Genomic DNA, 18,877 nt, shown 5'->3' with positions numbered 1-18,877 from the left:
ATTCATATCCCTATATCTATGCAAAATATTTACTCTCAGAATTGAACCAGGTGTCCATCATAAAGGTTGCCTCTGCATGCTGCCAACAACTTCTATTATATATCAGATTGAAACGCTGTATTCAAACACGAGGCTTAGAGATGGCTCGAAGCTTCTGAGTAGTAATCTTAGTGACTCTGATCTAGTGAGACATCAGAGTACATCGAAAATACAACCCACTTCAGCCAAACAGCAAGGGCCTGAGGGGTGACATCTTGTGTTCCAGCTCATATTGGACGGAAGAGGCATTTGCATGTGCCACAATTTCTATGTGCTTTTCAAGTAGTAGCAAACTGAATCTTACATGGCTGCTGTTCTCAACCTGTCTAAGGAAGAGAGTGAGCAAGTCACGACGCTTTGGTTACCGACAGACAGTAACCTACTTTGGGCTAGAAAGCCTGGCTGTGTTAATAGAACCACCGATCTGAACTAAAGAGATTTCGGATTGACAAAAAGGGCACACAGCTCGCTTTTTCCAAATTGAAGAAACTAAAAATATCAGGAAACATGACTTGCATGACCATGATTGCTGGAGAAGATTCAGCAGGAAACTTCCTGGGCATATCTATCAACAGAACGAGTTGATCAGTGACCCAGGACTTGTCCCATCTGAGTGGGGATATCAGAATCTTCTTGCCATTCTGACCCTGTAACTTCTGGATTATTTTTGGTCACAGCACTCTGCAAGAGGAATCGGATGCCCACAACCCATTCCAAATGATTGATAGAACATCCATAGACAAAGCATTTGGGTCTGGAACTAGAAAGACGAAGGTGGGCAGCTAATGATTCCACCTCGTCACAAATCCAAGTGATGACTGATTGATGGAGAGACCACTCCATGTGAAGGACTTGACCTCCTCTGGATAGTGCTGGCAAGACATTGAGTCTTACAGGAGTGTGTCTGAGTTGTATGTTGATATGGAGATTGTCACACCAATGTAGAAACTGACACATTAGGACACACAGGTTGGGTGATTTAATGCCTCCCTGTTTGAGGAGATAGGTCATCATGACAGAGTTGTCAGACCTAATGAGGACCGTTTTTGATTCAAAGTCAATCTTTCAGAAGCGAAAGGTGCTGATGACAGCCTTTATTTCTAGGATGTTGATGTGCAGAGGATGTTCCCCTGGCTCCCACATGTAACTGACGGCAGTGAAGGTTGGCAACAGGTGGGCACCCCAACTGTGCACAGTGGCGTCGGTACCCATACATGCTAAGCCACCGAGAGGTATCATTGTAATTATCGCTATTATAAGTGGCAAAAAAAAAAGCATAATTTGGACCAAAAAAGGGTAATCTCTATATTACAGGCCTGAATTACAGCATGTATGAATAAGATACATTTTTACTACTAACCCGGTTCTGCCGCTGCTCAAAATTCTTGTCACAAAGGGCAAAATCCATCCGGATTAGAACCAGAATACAAGCACAAAATATATTGAAAAATTATTTACATTCAGCACTCATTAACTATTCTACATGTGCACATTTTGCCAAATGATCGTGAATTGGAAATCTGCAATGAGGTCAGGTACTCAGATTACAGTATTACATTATCCTCATGTACTTCTTTTAAAGTATGTAAAGCAGTGTTGATTTGTTGTTTTCTGAAGTTTGAAAAAATCCATCTGCTCCAACTTTTTCAACATCCACATTTCACTTAACCTCCCTAAAAAAATAATCTGAGGCAAAGTTCACATTTGACAGATCCCGTCTGTTTTCTGGGAAAAGGGTCATATATATGTGTGTGTGTGTGTGTGTGTATATATATATACACACACACATTTGCTACCAATAGTAACTAGGGAAGTACCTGTACACTGTTCTCATACAGCAGTAACCATTTTAAGAATATTCCCAAATTTATATCAGTGGAATTAAAGTGATGACAATGAAGATGACAAAGAAGAACTTTTTTGTGTGCTTTATTTTAATTTTTTATCTTACCAAAACTGCATAATCCATATACAGTGTAGCACCATTGCATAATTTGGCGAGAGAAAAAAGCTTAATGGTTGGCATATATGGGTACCTACTGTTATTTCCAATTGGGGCTTCTCCAGTGGGATCAAGTCTGCTGCTACATTAAATAAACTGAGTAGTTGCACACACTCTCTCGCTGAAATTCAAATCCTATTGGATTCCGAGCTTGATGATTCTGATTACGCAAACAGGAGAAAGTCACACCAGATTCCAGCTGGTTAACAATTCCATGTTCAGACGGACATAATTCTGAGAAGGATGGAAGTCTGACTTTTCCCAGTTCACTTGAAAGCCTGGATGATTTAAAATGGAGGAGATTGTTCCTGCCTTGGCGTAGAAGAGAAGTTACCGTACATTTATGGAAGATGTCATCCAGATACACTGCTGTTGTTGTAGTTGACGTAAATAGAAACAGGGTGATTACATAATCCCTAATCTCAGTAAATGTCCAAGGGCTGATGTTGAGGCCACAGGGAGACTTTCAACTGATAAAGTGTGTCAAGGTAAGCAAAAAACAGAAAATGTCCATGACACAGGGTGGAGAGGGATGTGAAAATATTTTGGTCAGATTGAGACTGATGGCATACTTGTCCCATCAACCAGTGATGCGGATTGAACCCATCTTGAATTGGTTAAGGCAATTCCAGTTGATGATTGGGTCTCAAATTGCCATTTGCTTTACAAAAAAGTAACAGCCTTGAACAAAACCCCTGGGATTGTGGTCTTTGCACAAACTTTTTTTGAGCCCCATGTTGCAGAAAGGCATTGTACTGCTGATCTGATGGTGCATCCATGAAAAGGGAAGAGGAGACAGGGAGGGGATTGTTGATGAATGAAACCGGAAGTCATTCCAAATGACCTGGACCCCCCCCATCCCCTGGCTCGGAAGGCCTAGGGAGAACAGTAAGATCAAAATTCAGTTTCTTACCGCCACTTTGTGATTGCTTCCAAGGAATTGATATTGGTACATGTGACTGAGAAGATCTTGTCATAAGGCTGCATAACATCCCTTCATACTGGTGGGGGCCGAGTGGTTGCAAATGCTGCATGGGTGGAGCGCCAAGTGGAGAAGCAGTTCCTGAGCTGCCTGCCTCTGAACTTCCTCCAAAGCAACGGTGACTTGAATAGGGTCTGGAGGATATGACATGGTGTGAGAGACATAGATTGCAGACATGTGACATGTCTTATCTGGAGTAAATTGCCCGAACTCATCACATGGTATGATGAGCCTAGCAATCATGGCCATCGCCTCTCGAATGTGGCTATTTTCAGGTGTCTCCATCAAGCCTAAAAGGTTCCAATGAGGCCAAATCCAACAATGAAGAGGGTGCAACGACATGGCAAACCAGCTCTGACAGGCAAGGAGCACATTTGCCTGCCTTATAAAACAGATGAGAGGAATACACTATATTCTTGTAAAGTGCCAGAAGATCAGTACTGAAGGCATCGGTTGCTTTAAGTCTGTCTATTCCTCCTCATAGAGACCTGCCGATTCTTTGCAGTAGCTGTAGGGGGCATTCTGAAGTAGCCAACACCCTATAAATGTCCTCGATGGAAGCTTGAAAGCTAGTCTGTTCCATGGTCAGATCTGAGTAAGATGTGAAGGATGGTAGATCTGATGAGTTCAGTGGCACTCACTGCGTGTTGAGGCCAACTGTGTCTAATTGCAGCTCTGGAGAAGAAATGCCAGGTGGTAAGACTCAATTCCATTTCATTGAAAACGTCACTAGCTATCTCTTGTGGACAACCAGTGAACATATGGAATTCCAGCACTATCTGCTGGTTTGCCTAGAAGCTGGTGGCAAAAAAGATGGTCCAGCTATCACAAATCCAGCCACTCCAATGGCCTGGATGGACAGAGATTTCTCACGGAAATCTTCTACATAGAAAAGGCATGTTGCCAATGTTACGGTTCAACAGAAGGATCTGTCACCAAGATCACCGTAATTCATAGTTGGCTGGACCAATTCAACAAAAAAGTCACCATACTGGAATGGCTGGCAACAGTGTGGCTTTATTATGCATTAGATCCAAGGGATCTGGTACAAACCCCATGCAGACCATACTCGGGCATGTGTGTTTGGGGGGGGGGGGGGAGACTTACGCCAACTGGGCTGACTAAATTGGGGAACACTGCCTTAATGAGTTGGAGTTGGCTGGGCCGCCTTCTCCAAAGGTCACCTGTGCAGGGCAAACAGTGCAGACTGGACAGCTGGTAACTGTGCAGTGGTATAAGAAGGTGATCTGATAAAAATCCCATTTGCCTTTTACTTACAGACTATAAGGTAGTGCTTGGACATGCTGGGGGATTTAGACCCACTGGGCTGTCTAAAATTGGGAATACTCCCTAATGAGTTGGTATCACCAAAAATGATCTAGAAATAATTACTTGACTTCATCCATCTTTTCTTCCCTTCAATGACGAAAGACTATAGCTTTGAATGTTCATTTAGTAAACATTTTGCCTGAAACAACATAAGAGAACAAAGCATAGATTAGTAAAAAAAAAGTATTTGACTAACTAGCTAAAGGAATAGATTAACAAATCAGCATGCGACTAACTAGCTAATTTGGTAGCCCAGACTTCCTCTGACCATGTATTAAAGATGCTGAATAATTAGTATCAACAAGATTTATGGAAGACATCCATGTTCTTAAGTTGCATAAATAGCATTTAAATGACATTCTGCAGAAACAATGCAAGAGAAAGCTTAGCATAAATTAGTAATTCATCAAATACAAACAAGAAAATATAAATATAATCCCCATTACTATGAAGGAATCGATAAAGTCAGTGTCACATTTGAAACTTATAGATTATGCTTTGAACGTACGCATTCCAAAATCACTCAAATTTGGCAGTAATTGTAAAAAGATCTTTTACAACCTGCAGCAGAATTATCAATCCTCAATAAATCCAAAAGGAATGTTGTATGAATCAATTAGAACACAAAAATGGCTTGGCTTGTTGGAGGATAAATTGGACAATGTTATCCAATACAGCAGCAAAGCTAAAAACTAGCGACACCTGGCAGTTCCAAGGTGGGGTAATGGGCAAGAATTATTGCCATTTGTCTATTGAAATAGAAAAAGATGGTTTTCATCTTTTAGTAGGGATGAATTTGTGAGGTAATATACCTCATGTAATGTGATTGCGGAAAGGAGCGTATTTGAAGGAGAAACATTGCCACTGTTCACAAAACTTGCCAATATTCTTTAAAACAGATGGTTTAAGCTTTCTCATTCAAGACAATGATGTGTGATTAACTTTTATTCTTTCATTTTTCTGACATGCACCTACATACCCATCAACCTCTCAAGATAAAAACCTGCATGCCAGACCAATAAACACATTACAAAGACAAAACAAAAACTTAAATGAAAAAATGTATTCATACATTATACAAGATCAACAGTTTTAAACAACAAGAAACGCCATAAATGAACTAATTTTACACACATTTACATAATTATGTACATCTCTGAAACTTTTATTTTATTCTTTTAATTTTGAGTGTGTTGTAACACACATTATATGCAACTCATGCATCCATTGCACTTTTCAAAATGTAATCAGGGGTTTAAAGACTGTAAAAATGACGTCAGTGTCTGCATTCAGGGACTTCCAACAATCTGTATTTTTTTCATAACAATCTGTATTTTTTTCATCATAGAAAAAGATCTCTGACAGTCTGCATTGTTGTGAGGTAAGTAGTTGCTGAATAACTAATTTCAGATTTGAAAGTTGATGCCATGAGTACTAATTGTCTGGCTGATAATATCCAGCTAGTAGCTACAAAAGCTCCTATTCTGGTGATCGTCTGTTAATACATGCACACATTAATCATGCAGCATGCAATAATTCTCAAACTCATCGTTAAGTGCTTCATGATCCAGGTGTGAAGCAACTCAAAAATGAAAGTGTTGCTACTATTTTAAAAAAATGTATGTGCAAGGTATTTTGACAAAAGAACTTTCAAGGTGTTATATTAACTTCTTTGGATTTATCATGGTCTCATTATTACATATTTATTTTTTCCCCCATAAACCCATAGTCCTACAATGCAAGACCTCCACCTGATATTTATTTTTTGGGTATCCAGGTCTTACTGCCCAATAATGGCACTGTAGAGTGTTCCGATGTTGATAAACATTGGAACGACAAGTCAAATTTTCAGGAATATTTCACACACTTGGCACCCCATATTAGCTCTTTGTTTTACAAGTTAAACTTATGTTTCTGTCAGACTTTCCTTATATTGATGTCTTTTTCCTAATATATTCAAATTCCACACAAGCAAATAGACATGTTTTCAAGTTCCACTGGCCTTTATATCACTTGGCTGGAATGAGATGGAAGCCAGAAATACCAAAATCGGTTAAAAGGATGATAAGAATCTTGAATGAATTGAAGCTATCTAAACACTTTCTTCAATATTAATATATTTTTTTAGTCATTTTGTTAAAGAAGGACACTTCAATTTAACCCGATTTAGGCATTCCCGGCTTCCATTGCTTTTCAAAGCATTTCAGAGTTATTGCCATGTTGCTAGCGCATGGCTACAAAAGATTCTGCATCAAGCTCGATTTGAAAAAAAATTACGCCCCAACTCAGGATGAAAAAATAAAAAGTACAATTTAAGAGAAGAAATGTGAGTTTTTATATGAATACAAAATGTACAAAAGGGTTGTATGGCCATACACATACGAAACTGGAAAAAACCTGTACAAATTATGGGTATCCCATGCAAGTTGACACATATGCATCCAGTACCTATTTGAAATACCTATAACTTAAAACAAATTTGGCCGTTCCAGTTTGTAAATATTACCTATGCATACTGCACAATGGGCTCCCTGAAAACAATCTTCAAAACAAAGGATTTAATATATCGCCCTATCAACTGTCAGCCAATTAATACGTGAAATGGTGGTTGTTATTAACCGACTTCTTTGCCTTTCAATTCGTGTATAAGCTGTCCCAAGGATAGTTTTACAGGAGCTGTAAGCAGGAATGATTACTGTTTATACATGCTACAGGCATATACTGAAGTGTGCCCATCCCCCTCTAAGATTACTGACAACTGTTTTTCAAAAGACAAGGGAGTTTAGGAGTAAATCTTGTTTTTGTGTGACACATCGTGTTATTGCAGATATGACAGGATCCATGCCAATTTTGATGATAATGACATTCATAACACTTACCATCTGAACTAAATCTTTGGTTTTCATAAGAATCTGAAAGATATACAAACAATTTTTTATTATCATTTAAGTGCCCAAGACATTCTCCTGTATGCTAACTAAATGGGAAAAATGATATCACAAATGTGGCCTGTTTTTTCAATTAATAATTCACCAAAAAGAGGAAATGGCAGCAAACTTTGAGCTCAATGGCTTTTTGCTATTTCATGCAGGCTGTGACTTCAGCAATCGTCTTTCCCAATATACTCAAATCCACACCTGTCCACTAAACATACCTTTCCTGTTTTTGCCCCAAGAATCTGAATATTCCTTTTCATTCTTCTGTATTGACTATTAAAGTCTTTTAGCATGTTTATTGTCCCTTTTCTTGGATGCCATTATTACAAATAAGCAACAGTTTGATCATGCAGACATTGTGCATAAAAAATTTGTTCAGTTTTTAGGTTTAAAGCGTTCTTTTAAAATTAGTCTGGTTTCCTGACCATTTCCACTGAATCTTATATGAAACTTGGATCCGAACCAAACACTGATAAATTATCATTTTGATTTTACCGCAAAAGATTGTACTTTCCTAATTTGTGCTTTTATTCCTTAAGATCATATTTTAAACGTCATTTCCATAAACATTAAGGAAAAATCGTAAAGGTTGGAAGGTCAGCAATGGAGTTACCACTGGCATGCTCGAAACCCAATGTCATAACAATCATCCATTCAGATGGAATAGTGATAAAAATATTTTTGCAACAGCTATCATGACAGCCATGTTGGATGTATGAATGGTAACATCATAATTCAGTACCAACTAGGAATCATAAGAAGTCTATGTGTGAAAATCCCATGTTGATATTGTTAATCTTTGTATAAACACAAAAAATATTTTCAAGACAGTCACAATGGTGACCATACTGAGGATTAGTCATTTTCATTAATGAACTCTTCTGATGACAACCCCCAAGTCAAAATGACAGCCTTTAAGAAGAGTAGCTAAAACACGATTTTCAAGATGGCCACATACTGGACATCAGATCAGCCCAGTTTAATTTAAGATCAACAAAACATTATAAAAAGTCCAAGTGAAAACCTCATAATGAGATCGTCATTCTCATAGATGTAGTAATCACAAGATTTTCAAAGTGGCTACTGTGGCAGCCATATTAGACCTAAATCAGCACCACTTTCATTTAGAACCATGTAGATATCATAATAAGTCTTTTAGTGAAAACCGTATATTGAAATGACCATCCATTCAGGTCAAGCAGTTATAAAAAGATTTTCAAGATGGTCACTGTGGCAGCCATATTGGATATGAAAGCAGAATCATTTTCATCTAAGACTAACTAATCTATGGCATGAATGTAAAGTTTCATGGCAATCCTCCATGTAGTTGGAGTACTGATAACAAACGGATGGAAGGACATTGGACAAACTATGCCATAAGCTCTTCTAGTTGATGACTGCCATAGCTAAAAATAACATACAGCTTTTAACATCAAACTGAAACCTTTTAAACCCCATTGCAAATAAAATGCATATAGAAATGTACATTTACAAACAAAACCAGGAAAGTTTCTTTGTTGAAATTGCTGTTTATTAGATTGTTTTCTTGCAGAATTAAAAAGAAAAAAAGAGAGAGCAAAACCCTAACATTCTCAGGACTTAGATATACTTGAGTGAAAGTAAAAACAAAATGTACCTAATTCCTGTATGTTTCTGAACAAATCTCTCGCTCCCTCTACAAAAAGGGAGCTTTACTTAAGGTTTTTCATGTTCCAATATACCAACCTCTCTTCCCTTCCTTGTCACAAGAGCTGCTAAGGGTTTGGCATAGAAACGAGAGAAGGTAAACCCCAGACAACCATACATGCTATTAGCTGTCAACTTCAATGCCTTCTGTCGGATGTCATACTGAAATTAGAAGGAGAGCTTCAGAATGACATGCAAACTTAACTAATTTTGTCATGCTTTGTGTGTATCCACAACCATGCAATAACATCTTTACCCAAAGAACCTCAAAATTAGTGTATAAACAACTCATATTCCATATACTTTAGTTACAACAGGAAATGGAAACTTGTAATGCTGAAAACACATGATATCTGGCCAATACCAGGTTAGTTGTTGAAAGTACATGTATTCCAAACAGACCCTGCAAATATGCTTTTTGATAGCATTTCAAGAACTTTAAAAGTTTTCAAGGCTCATTTTTGTCTCAAGAAAATTCTTTCTTCATGTTACTTTAGTTATCACACAAGGGGACACAAAAGTATGAGAAAGGACATAGTTATTGTACAACTCCATCAATTAACTACCATATTTGCCAGCCTAAAAGTCAATACTTTTCTATCAGAAAATCTGAGCTTTGTCTTATACTCTGAATCATCTTGTATATAGACTGTCATTCGAATGGCTTTATTGTAATTCACATAATTTTGTCATATGTAAAAACAATTCTCCAAAAGCATGAAAAGCTGTGTAAAAAATAGTTCATTTTGTGAAAGAGATCGTTACCCCACACTGAGAAGGATTTTAAAATTATTACATGATTGTCAGTATTAAAAATTAACATACGTCAGATGTAACTGCACTAAAGCAACATGCACTGTAGCAAAAGTCACATGGGTTATGTAAGTGCGTTTACTAATAAAATTTTAAAAACTAATTTTATTTTTAAAATTTAATTGTAGTATAGTTATAACATAGTTTATTCAATCATGTGTTTTGAGTGATCTACACAATGTCATAACAAAATTTCCAGGCGAAAATTATCAGTCACTATGGACTTTTACAATGGCAGTTTGGCATTACACTGGGTGATGAAAGTTGATACTGAATTGAGCTATTACTAGTGCAGTGGGAATCAAGGTACGATTACTTGAACAATAAGTCGCGTGCATTTTCATGCATCTCCTGTATGGATGTTCAACTATGAATAGAATAGAGGAGTAATATACAGTAAGTTATATTCTTAGCTTGTACATACGACATTTCTTCAAAATGATAATTTAGCTGGATGCAAATTTTAACTAAATAAATTTGAATTGACAGCCATATTCAGTCTTTTGTGTGTATGAAAGCACATATTTGTATGGGAAAAATGGTATTATCTAGAAATTGAAATAAAAGACATGACATACAATACAGAAGATATGTATGAAGTTACATAATTACAGCCAATTTATTGGACTTGTGTGCCTTTTTTCCTGCCGGTGTTTTTCCAGGCTTTGTTTATGAATGATGATATTGTCGTGTCTCTGTTTATGTTTGTAATACAATTCTTCCAAACTCTATGCATGTTCCCTCTTACATCATAGCGCGCATGTGTGACCAAAACTGGTTTAAATGGGATCACCCTGCTTGCTTGACTGCCTAAATATGTCTAACATACAGTGATACCTTTAATATTTGTGACATTGAAAGTTACTATAGTTTTATTCCAAACAGCATGGCAAATTTTATCCTACCCATAACTCAATAAATTTCTGGTCAGAATTATTATATGTAGCTAAAAGAAAGTAATACATTTAAAATTATGTACTTTTAGTTACATTTAATGATCCTGACCTGAAAAGTTACAGAGTTACAAGTAGGATAAAATTTGTGATGCTGTGTGGAACAAACTGAAGAAAAAAAAAAAAGCCAAGGCATTCATCTGGCTGCGTCTTATACTAAGCATCAACTTAGATGAAGGATGGAAAATTTGCTCTACAACTTAGACTCTGTGTCAACTTATAGGCCGTCAAATAAGGTACCTGTGTTATGGATCATTTGATCACCAAATGTATCCAGTTTTATTTATTCAACAGTTCTGAACAGTCAATCAACAATTTTGAAAAATAAATAAGTATCAAACATTCTTAAGTTAAATGTGATATATTTTATTCACTTTAAAATCAAATATTTTTAGTTATCTGAAATAGGTTTTGAATGCATGTAAAAAAACAGAGACATTGTTTCTAAGTCTATCTTCACCAATGGCAGTTTGTACCTGACCAAAACTTCCCAAGAAACTGAGCTGTTCTCTGTTCTGTTTTTTTTTTTTTTTCGGGGGGTTGGGGGGGTGGGGTGGGGTGGGGGGCAAAGGGAAACATAGATACAAAATTTCCTTGAAACCAGTTGCACAGAAGTTTAGTTACTGACTAGAAATGAAACAACATTTTTTTTACTAATGGTGCCCTTGACTTTTAAGTTACCAACTTCTTCCTTAATTATAAACATTAAAATACATGGGCCAAGTTTGATTTAAATCAGTTTAGGAGAACCAAATTCTGGAATGAAATGAAAATGCAATTCTTTATTTTGTTTAAGTGATTTTGACTATGAAAGATCAAAATGCATATAAACCAAGAACAATGAATGCTACAACATGTACAAGCATAATTTTGAAAAAACTATAAATAAAAAAAATTAAATAATCACACAAAGTTCTTTGATCGTTCGGAATTATCTGCTCTGACACTCCATCCTATAATACTACATAAAAAGTCAAGGACTCTTAACTAGCAAAGAAAGGACATTATTCTGGTGCAGTGAAGAGACCAATGAAAGAAATCTATGAGCTAGGTAGTGAATGCTTTCTTGATGTTGTTTTGTGGGGTTTAACGCCATTTTTCAGCACATGATAGGCTACGTATGGCGGCCAGTATTAATGGTGGAGGAAGAACCCAGGAAAACCCCGGGAAGAACCAATGACCCACGAGAAGCTACTGGCAAGCTTTCTCACATACCCATATTGTCCGAATCCTAGACTCGAACCCCTGCAGACAGAGGTGAGATGGCAGTGATCCGTAATGGAGAGCGCTTTTGACCACTCTGCCACTTGGGGCCCCGCTTTCTTGATGAAATCCATTGATATGATGACAGAAACAAAGAAAAGTGGAATTATAAGAATTAAATGATCATGGTTGGGTATTTATCCATGTTTAAACTGTTACCTAATCACTCACAAAGTTACCATACAATCTTTAGGACTTGATTTACATTTTGAGTAATTAATTAAAATTTGCACAACGATAAATACCCAACCATGACCATTTAATCCTATAATAAAGATGGCTTAAAACAGTATCATTCAAGACAATTAAGAGTCGAAACTTGTTTCTTCAACATGCACCGAAGATTTCCCCAACTTCCCAAGAGCTAGGTTTTTCAACTTTGTGCGCTTTACCCTATGCAAATTAGTCTGATGGGTTCTCTCACAGCAGTTCTCAACGCATTATCCCCTAGCTATTGTTAGTCAATTAAGTAATCTGTTCATCTTTAACAACCTTTACTGTTTAATCACCTCTGTGACAACTGCATAAATTTTCCTCTAGCATGACTATTTACTGCTTATACAGGTTATGGGCATATACTGTGATGTCATGAAAGCTCTCTGCATTGTTGTTATTTTACTATTACTAAAAAATGTGTACTTTTAAACACAAATATTTTGAGGAATTTACAGCACAATGTATGAAGAAAATCCACATTTTTTGGTGCTACTAACCTGGTACTGTGGCTGGTCAAAATTCTTATCACAAATAGCAAAATCCATGTGGATTAGAACCAAAATATGAACAAAAAACATACTGACAAATTGGATTAAACGTAGATACGTTTCTGTAGCAAAATCAAGTTTTAGACTCCTTAGCTTTCGGCCTTTTTGCAAGGCCTTCATCTTTGGAATGACTTCTGGACTGAAGTCATATGATCAACTAAATGTTGATCACGTGAAAAAATCCTGTACAAGAGCAGAAAAACATCTGAAGGAAACGAGAAAGATGCATAACTGTCCCTTACATATATTGGTGTAACGTCCGAAAAATTACAAAAAATATTTTGAAAATACGGAGTTAATGTGATTCAGAAGCCCAATAACACTGTCCACTCAATATTGGTACCTCCCAAGACACACTACTTTGAATACGAAGTGTTCAATCATCTATAAGTTCCAGTGTCATATCTGTGTTACATTGTAGACACAGCTAGTAGCCCTTAAACAGGAGTCAAAGATCACATATACCAGGGGTGTACACCCTTTTTGCCCAAAGGCCAGATTGCATTTTCTAAGACCACTCGAGGGATGCAAACACTAATTTCTTTAATATAATTACTATATATAATATAATTACTGTTCTCAGGCCAGATTTCTATGTTGTTTTATCTGCCCTGATCTGGCCCACGGGCCAGGGGTCATGTGCCCCTGACAAATAAAAACAGGAAATTCCTGACAACAGTTGGTGAACACTGCAAAGAATCTGGGTATACTTTTTCTTGGATAACGGAGTATTCGGGAGAGAGAAAACTCAGATGAAAAATAAGGGAAGCCATTGAAATCATGGAGGTGGAGCAGTATTGAACTGTGATTCCAGATTGGTGCAGAAGGATTTTGTCACATGATCAACATTTAGTTGATCACATGACTCTAGTCCAGAAGTCATTCCTTTGATGAAAACCTTGAGAAAAGTGAAAGCTCAGAAGTCAGAATCTTCCTTTATTACAGCACGGTACCTATAGTAAGTCTCATTAACTGCAAATGACTAGCTGGTAACAATATTCATTAAAATTCAACACTCACTTAACAAGTCTAAATGTCTAACCTCTGGTGCCATTTTGTTTAAAAGTAGAGACTGGTCTGCTAACATACTCTATTACCAATATAATGAATCTGTTGTCAGGCAAAGTTTTAAATTGAAGAAACATCTGTTTTCTTGGAAACATGTCATGTACATATACTATAAATAAAGGACAGCACATATACATCAAGGATGGACAAATGTACTCTTATGCTATTCTTAAACAGTAGTCTTATTTTTTAAAATATGCTCAAATTTATACAAGTGGGATTAATGAGATGATGATAAAAATGACAAATAACTTTACATTACTTTATTTTTATTTTATATTTTAATGTACCAGAAAAGCTTAAGATGTAATTAGGTGAAACAAAGTGTAATGATTATGCCAAAAGCATTATGGCTGGCATTTGTGTAAGTATCTTAAAATATAATCTTCAACATTAGAAAAAACGTTGTTTACAAAATGACTCTTACAATCTACAAGCATGAAAAAAAAAAAAAACCCAAACCACAATATAGATACACATATAAAAAATGAATGTACATCTGCCAGAAGTACGGGTACCTGCCATTAAAGGAGTTTTACCATAGCTGTGGAATTGAAAGAGTAAACTTTCCAAGAAATAATGCCAAATATGGCTAATGTGCTAGAAGTAATTTTTGGTTCCAATTGAAATTGTTGAGCGGTATACCAGTTGATACAGTTTGTGAAAGCAGTGTCTGCCAGCATCATTTGATAGCAATTGTGGAATAAGGCTAATTTCTACTCATGCACACGGATCAAGAAAATTATATAAATGGAAAATACCACTATTACAATACGTATTGCTGCTGTAAAGATTGTGGGATTTACAAAAATGCTGCTGTCATCAACCCATGACTGTATTATTTTGTATGGAGACAGTATTATAACAGAACAAGTTTCATAAAGATGTTTTCACTGATATTCATTCTTTAAAATTTCTCAGCATTTATAGTAAAAGTATAATGCACACAATGTGTACTAGGAAACCTAAGCAGCAACTCTTCTCCTAATCCTTCAATGTTACCTGCATTTTTTGTTCCGAGGTATTATTTTCTTGGTTCATCAATTTCTTGACCTCTCTGCGACTTTCAACCAGTTTTCTGATTTCTGTTGGCAGGACACCTGGCTCCAAGTCTGTGCCAGGTAATTCTATGTCCATCTCTTCATCTCCTTCCTATAATATACATTAGAATACATTGTCATAAACGAGCCAAAGCTGTGGTACCTTCTTGAAAGGCCAATCCAAAGGCAGGTTACCTTCCAATACCAAGTGATCTATAACAAGATGCACTTAATATAACAATAAATATGATGATGTACAGTCAAGTCATGATATCTTGACTCTACTGTTCCTCTAAATATGGTCAGATAATATGGCTATCAGATTGGAAATGTTTATTCCTAACTCTGAATGTTCAATTCAGTTTGTAAAATTTAGGCATTTGGTGAAATGAATGTTGGAAGAAGTGATTATACACGTTATGATAAGCAATATTTGACAATTTATACCTTTAAATATTTTTCTACTTTGTTGGTATATTAGTGAATTGGGACACAATATCTTTGTTTTTACTCACTGCTTGAGCTCTTAAAGAATGATATGGCAAAAAAAGTCCTGCTTGCATATTTTATGATTTTATACTTCAACACAAAACTGTAACAATGTTGATCACACTACAAGAAAGTATATCATGTACTTCTATTGTACTATCTGTTGCAATAAATACGACAGAAACAAGTACTGCAACTGAAATTTCTAATTTTATCACCATGAGTCCATCTCTTCTACTGCAGGTCAAAATGTGTAAACTTTACTATTATGTCCAGATTACATAATCAAATCTACAGGTCCATTAAAAAAATCAGAAATGGAGAAAGGCCAGGATGCACATTAATTATTGCTAATAAATGTGAGGACAGAAAATTGAACATGTAAGAGGTCTTTTGTCTTTTATCTTGGGCATCTAACAAACCTTATGTTTATTCTGGAACAGCCCATGAGAGGTAAGGATAGGAATCCACTGATGGTTATTTATTGCTGATACAGTTAAACTTGCATGTATTTTACATCAAGGTTTCGAAGGAGTTGTCAGAAGACAACAGCTTGTTTGCATACCAATGTTAACTGTTAAAACCTGACCAACATCACACTGTTCCTATTTTTAAATAAATCCTTGCGTAACAGGCAATATATATTTGAACTTTTTCTTCTTTATAATAAAGGTTCTGCAGAACTTGACATTTGTGGCAGAACAGACTAGGCAGTCTGTAATGGAATATCACCAAAATGTTAGCAGTAGGCAACTGGAGTAATATAAATGAATCAGTTTCTAATTATACAATAACTACTCACCATGGTCAATAAAATAGTCAAGGTGTCTTACTTTTAATATGAAGATGTACATGTTGAGAAACTGATTTAAATGCTAAGCACAAACTAACTGATGCATGAAGTGAAGTTCAAAGTGGTAAAGTCTTAACATGGTGACATACTACCTGTAAAGTCAATAGTGCACAAGACAATGACCAGGAAACAACTTTGCACAACGACATTGGAACTTGAAATATGGGTTTAAAGTGACCATTTTCAGAATCATCATGTCATACATACCATAGCCTATCAACTTAAAACTAAAGTAATGGTTAGCAATTACTTCATGTAAATACACACTTGCATTTTCAGCATCCCACACTTATCTGATGGTATAGACAAGTCTATATTCCACATAAGTGTACAACTCTTCTAAAAAGAGTTACAGATACAACAAGCATATCTTCATATTCTGACCCTATGTAAGTTTCAGCAATTCATCCAAAACAGCAAAAGAAGTTACATTCAAAATGTTTGTCATACATCACAAACAACTGAAAGTTAAAAAAGTACTTATTGTAGCAAGTTTCTTGAAGGGATGGACATTTCTTTCCTTTGATTCCTGTGATTTGAAACCATCTTTGATACTCCTGAGATAAAACTTCATGCTGTGGCAGTCATAATGGATTTAAGATTGGCGCTGCTTTCATTTGGGACAAACTACACCCTATTAGAAGACTGTTAATGAAAACCTCATACCATTATGACTATCCATTCAGGATCTTTAATTACAAAACTTTTCAGTATGTTCATTGTGGCAACCATATCAGATGCCTGCAGTGTACCATTTTCATTTAAGATCAACTACATATCATAAAATGTTTCTCGTGTGAACCCTCTGTCAATATGATCATTAATTCTGGAGGAACAGTGACAATAAGATTTTCAAGCTGGCCATACTGATTGTTAGATTAGTATAATTTTTATTCAGAACCAGGTAGCCACCATAAGAAATCTTCTTGTGAAAACCCAATGCTGATATGATTTCTTTAGAAGGAGTACCATATATACTCGCGTATAAGCCGATCCCCCTTCTTCCAGGCCTTTCTTTTTTCCTCAATTATTCGGCTTCTACGCGAGTATATACAGTAGTAAAAAGCAGATTTTCAGGATGGATCATCAGTATCATTTTCATTTCAGGACTAACTAGATATTATAAGTAGTCTTAAAACCCCAAGTTGATAACGACTTCCCATCTATGAGGGCAAGCAATAAAAACATTTTCAAGCCGTCTGTCATAAGGGCAATACTACATTTCAGATTGGCACCATTAAATGATGTACCACATCGTTGGAAGACTTCTAGTGAAATCCAAATGTTGATACAACTGTCATCTTGGAGGACCAGTGATCATATTTTCCAGATGTTTGCTGTGTTGTCAATATGATCAAAATGACTGCTGTGGTGGCCATACCGGACATCAGATTGGCACAGATGTTACTTAATAGGTGGTCGGCTAGTGTGGGTACGTGGGAAAGCCTGCCAGTAGCTTCTCGTGGGTCGGTGGTTCTTTCCTGGGTTTTCCAGGGTTCTTCCTCCACCAGTTATACTGGCCGCCATATATGGCCTATCTTGTGCTGAAAAATGGCGTTAAACCCTAGAACAACAACAACAACAACAACAACTTAATAGGTGGTGTAGGCCACAGGTTTTCAAGATGCCATATCTGGCATGCATAAAAGATATCCAAGCACAATTTCCATTCAGGACCAACAAGACGTCATACAAAGTCTTCCAGTGAAATCCCATGCACATATCACTTTCCATTTAGGAGGAATAGCAAATTTCAATTTTTCTCAAGATGGCCATTGTGGCTGCCCTATTAAATGTCAGACTGGTACCAATTTCATTTAGGACCAATTACACATACATAGTCTTTAAGTGAAAAACTTCACACTGATACAACAAACCTATTCAGAAGCAGTGATAACAGGATTATCAAGACAGCTTCTTGGTGGCCAAATTGATGTCTCTGCAGCACCATTTTTTAAAAATAGCCACTAGACCTTGGGATGAAAGTATTCAAAAAGTTTCATGGCAATCCTCCTAGTTTTGAAGGAGTAACGATAACAAAACTTCTGCTAATGGACAGACTGATAATGGAAAAATTCACACTGGAGATACCCATCCGTTTTCTTGGAAATGGGTCATGTACAGTTGCTATAAATAGCAAATTAGGAAAGCGATCTTATGCTATTCTTATGCAGCAGTCACCTTTTTAAGAATATTCTCCAAATTTATGAGTGAAATAAAAGAGATGATAATAAAAATAAAAATGACAAACAACTTTTTATTGCTTTATTTTTTGTAATGTAGCAGAAAAGTGTAATCCATACATAGATTAGCAGAAAACATAATTTTGTGAGAAAAAAAAGTGTAATGATTGTGCCAAAAGTGTAATGGTTGGCATGTATGAAAATGTCATGGGATCACAATTTGGAGTACAGATTTTCAGTATAAAAAAAGCCTCTGAAAAAAAATGCTGAAATTGGAGATTTTGCTAACTCTGGCATAGGCACATGGTAAGATGAAATATGATTGTGTACAGAAGTTTGTTACTTTTAACGTCCTTTTTACCCATTTGGGATGCGCTACACAGATTCCAAAAAAACTGTCAGTATGATTCCTGATAAGCATGCTCATGGAAAGGAATCTCTATCAACATAATGGTCTCCTGGATGAAGCCATATGAC

At 36.4% G+C, this 18,877-nt stretch overlaps 1 protein-coding gene across 1 annotated transcript in view; it reads right to left on the bottom strand.

Moving 5' to 3' along the window:
• The window catches only part of LOC149798849 (DNA polymerase alpha catalytic subunit-like), a 186,045-nt gene that overhangs the window by 41,237 nt on the left and 125,931 nt on the right, over positions 1-18,877 (bottom strand). Inside the window, exons 27-29 of the mRNA XM_089957752.1 lie at positions 14,838-14,987; positions 9,014-9,136; positions 7,232-7,264 (exon numbers count right to left, since the gene is read on the bottom strand). Coding sequence (XP_089813878.1) covers positions 7,232-7,264; positions 9,014-9,136; positions 14,838-14,987 — 306 coding nt within the window. The remainder of the gene's footprint in view (positions 1-7,231; positions 7,265-9,013; positions 9,137-14,837; positions 14,988-18,877) is intronic.

Source organism: Sinohyriopsis cumingii, chromosome 5, assembly GCF_028554795.1.
Source record: "Sinohyriopsis cumingii isolate HCF-2022 chromosome 5, ASM2855479v2, whole genome shotgun sequence".
Taxonomy (NCBI): Eukaryota; Metazoa; Mollusca; class Bivalvia; order Unionida; family Unionidae; genus Sinohyriopsis; species Sinohyriopsis cumingii.
Note: the sequence above shows the minus strand (reverse complement) of the source record. Positions and strands in the feature narration are given on the sequence as shown.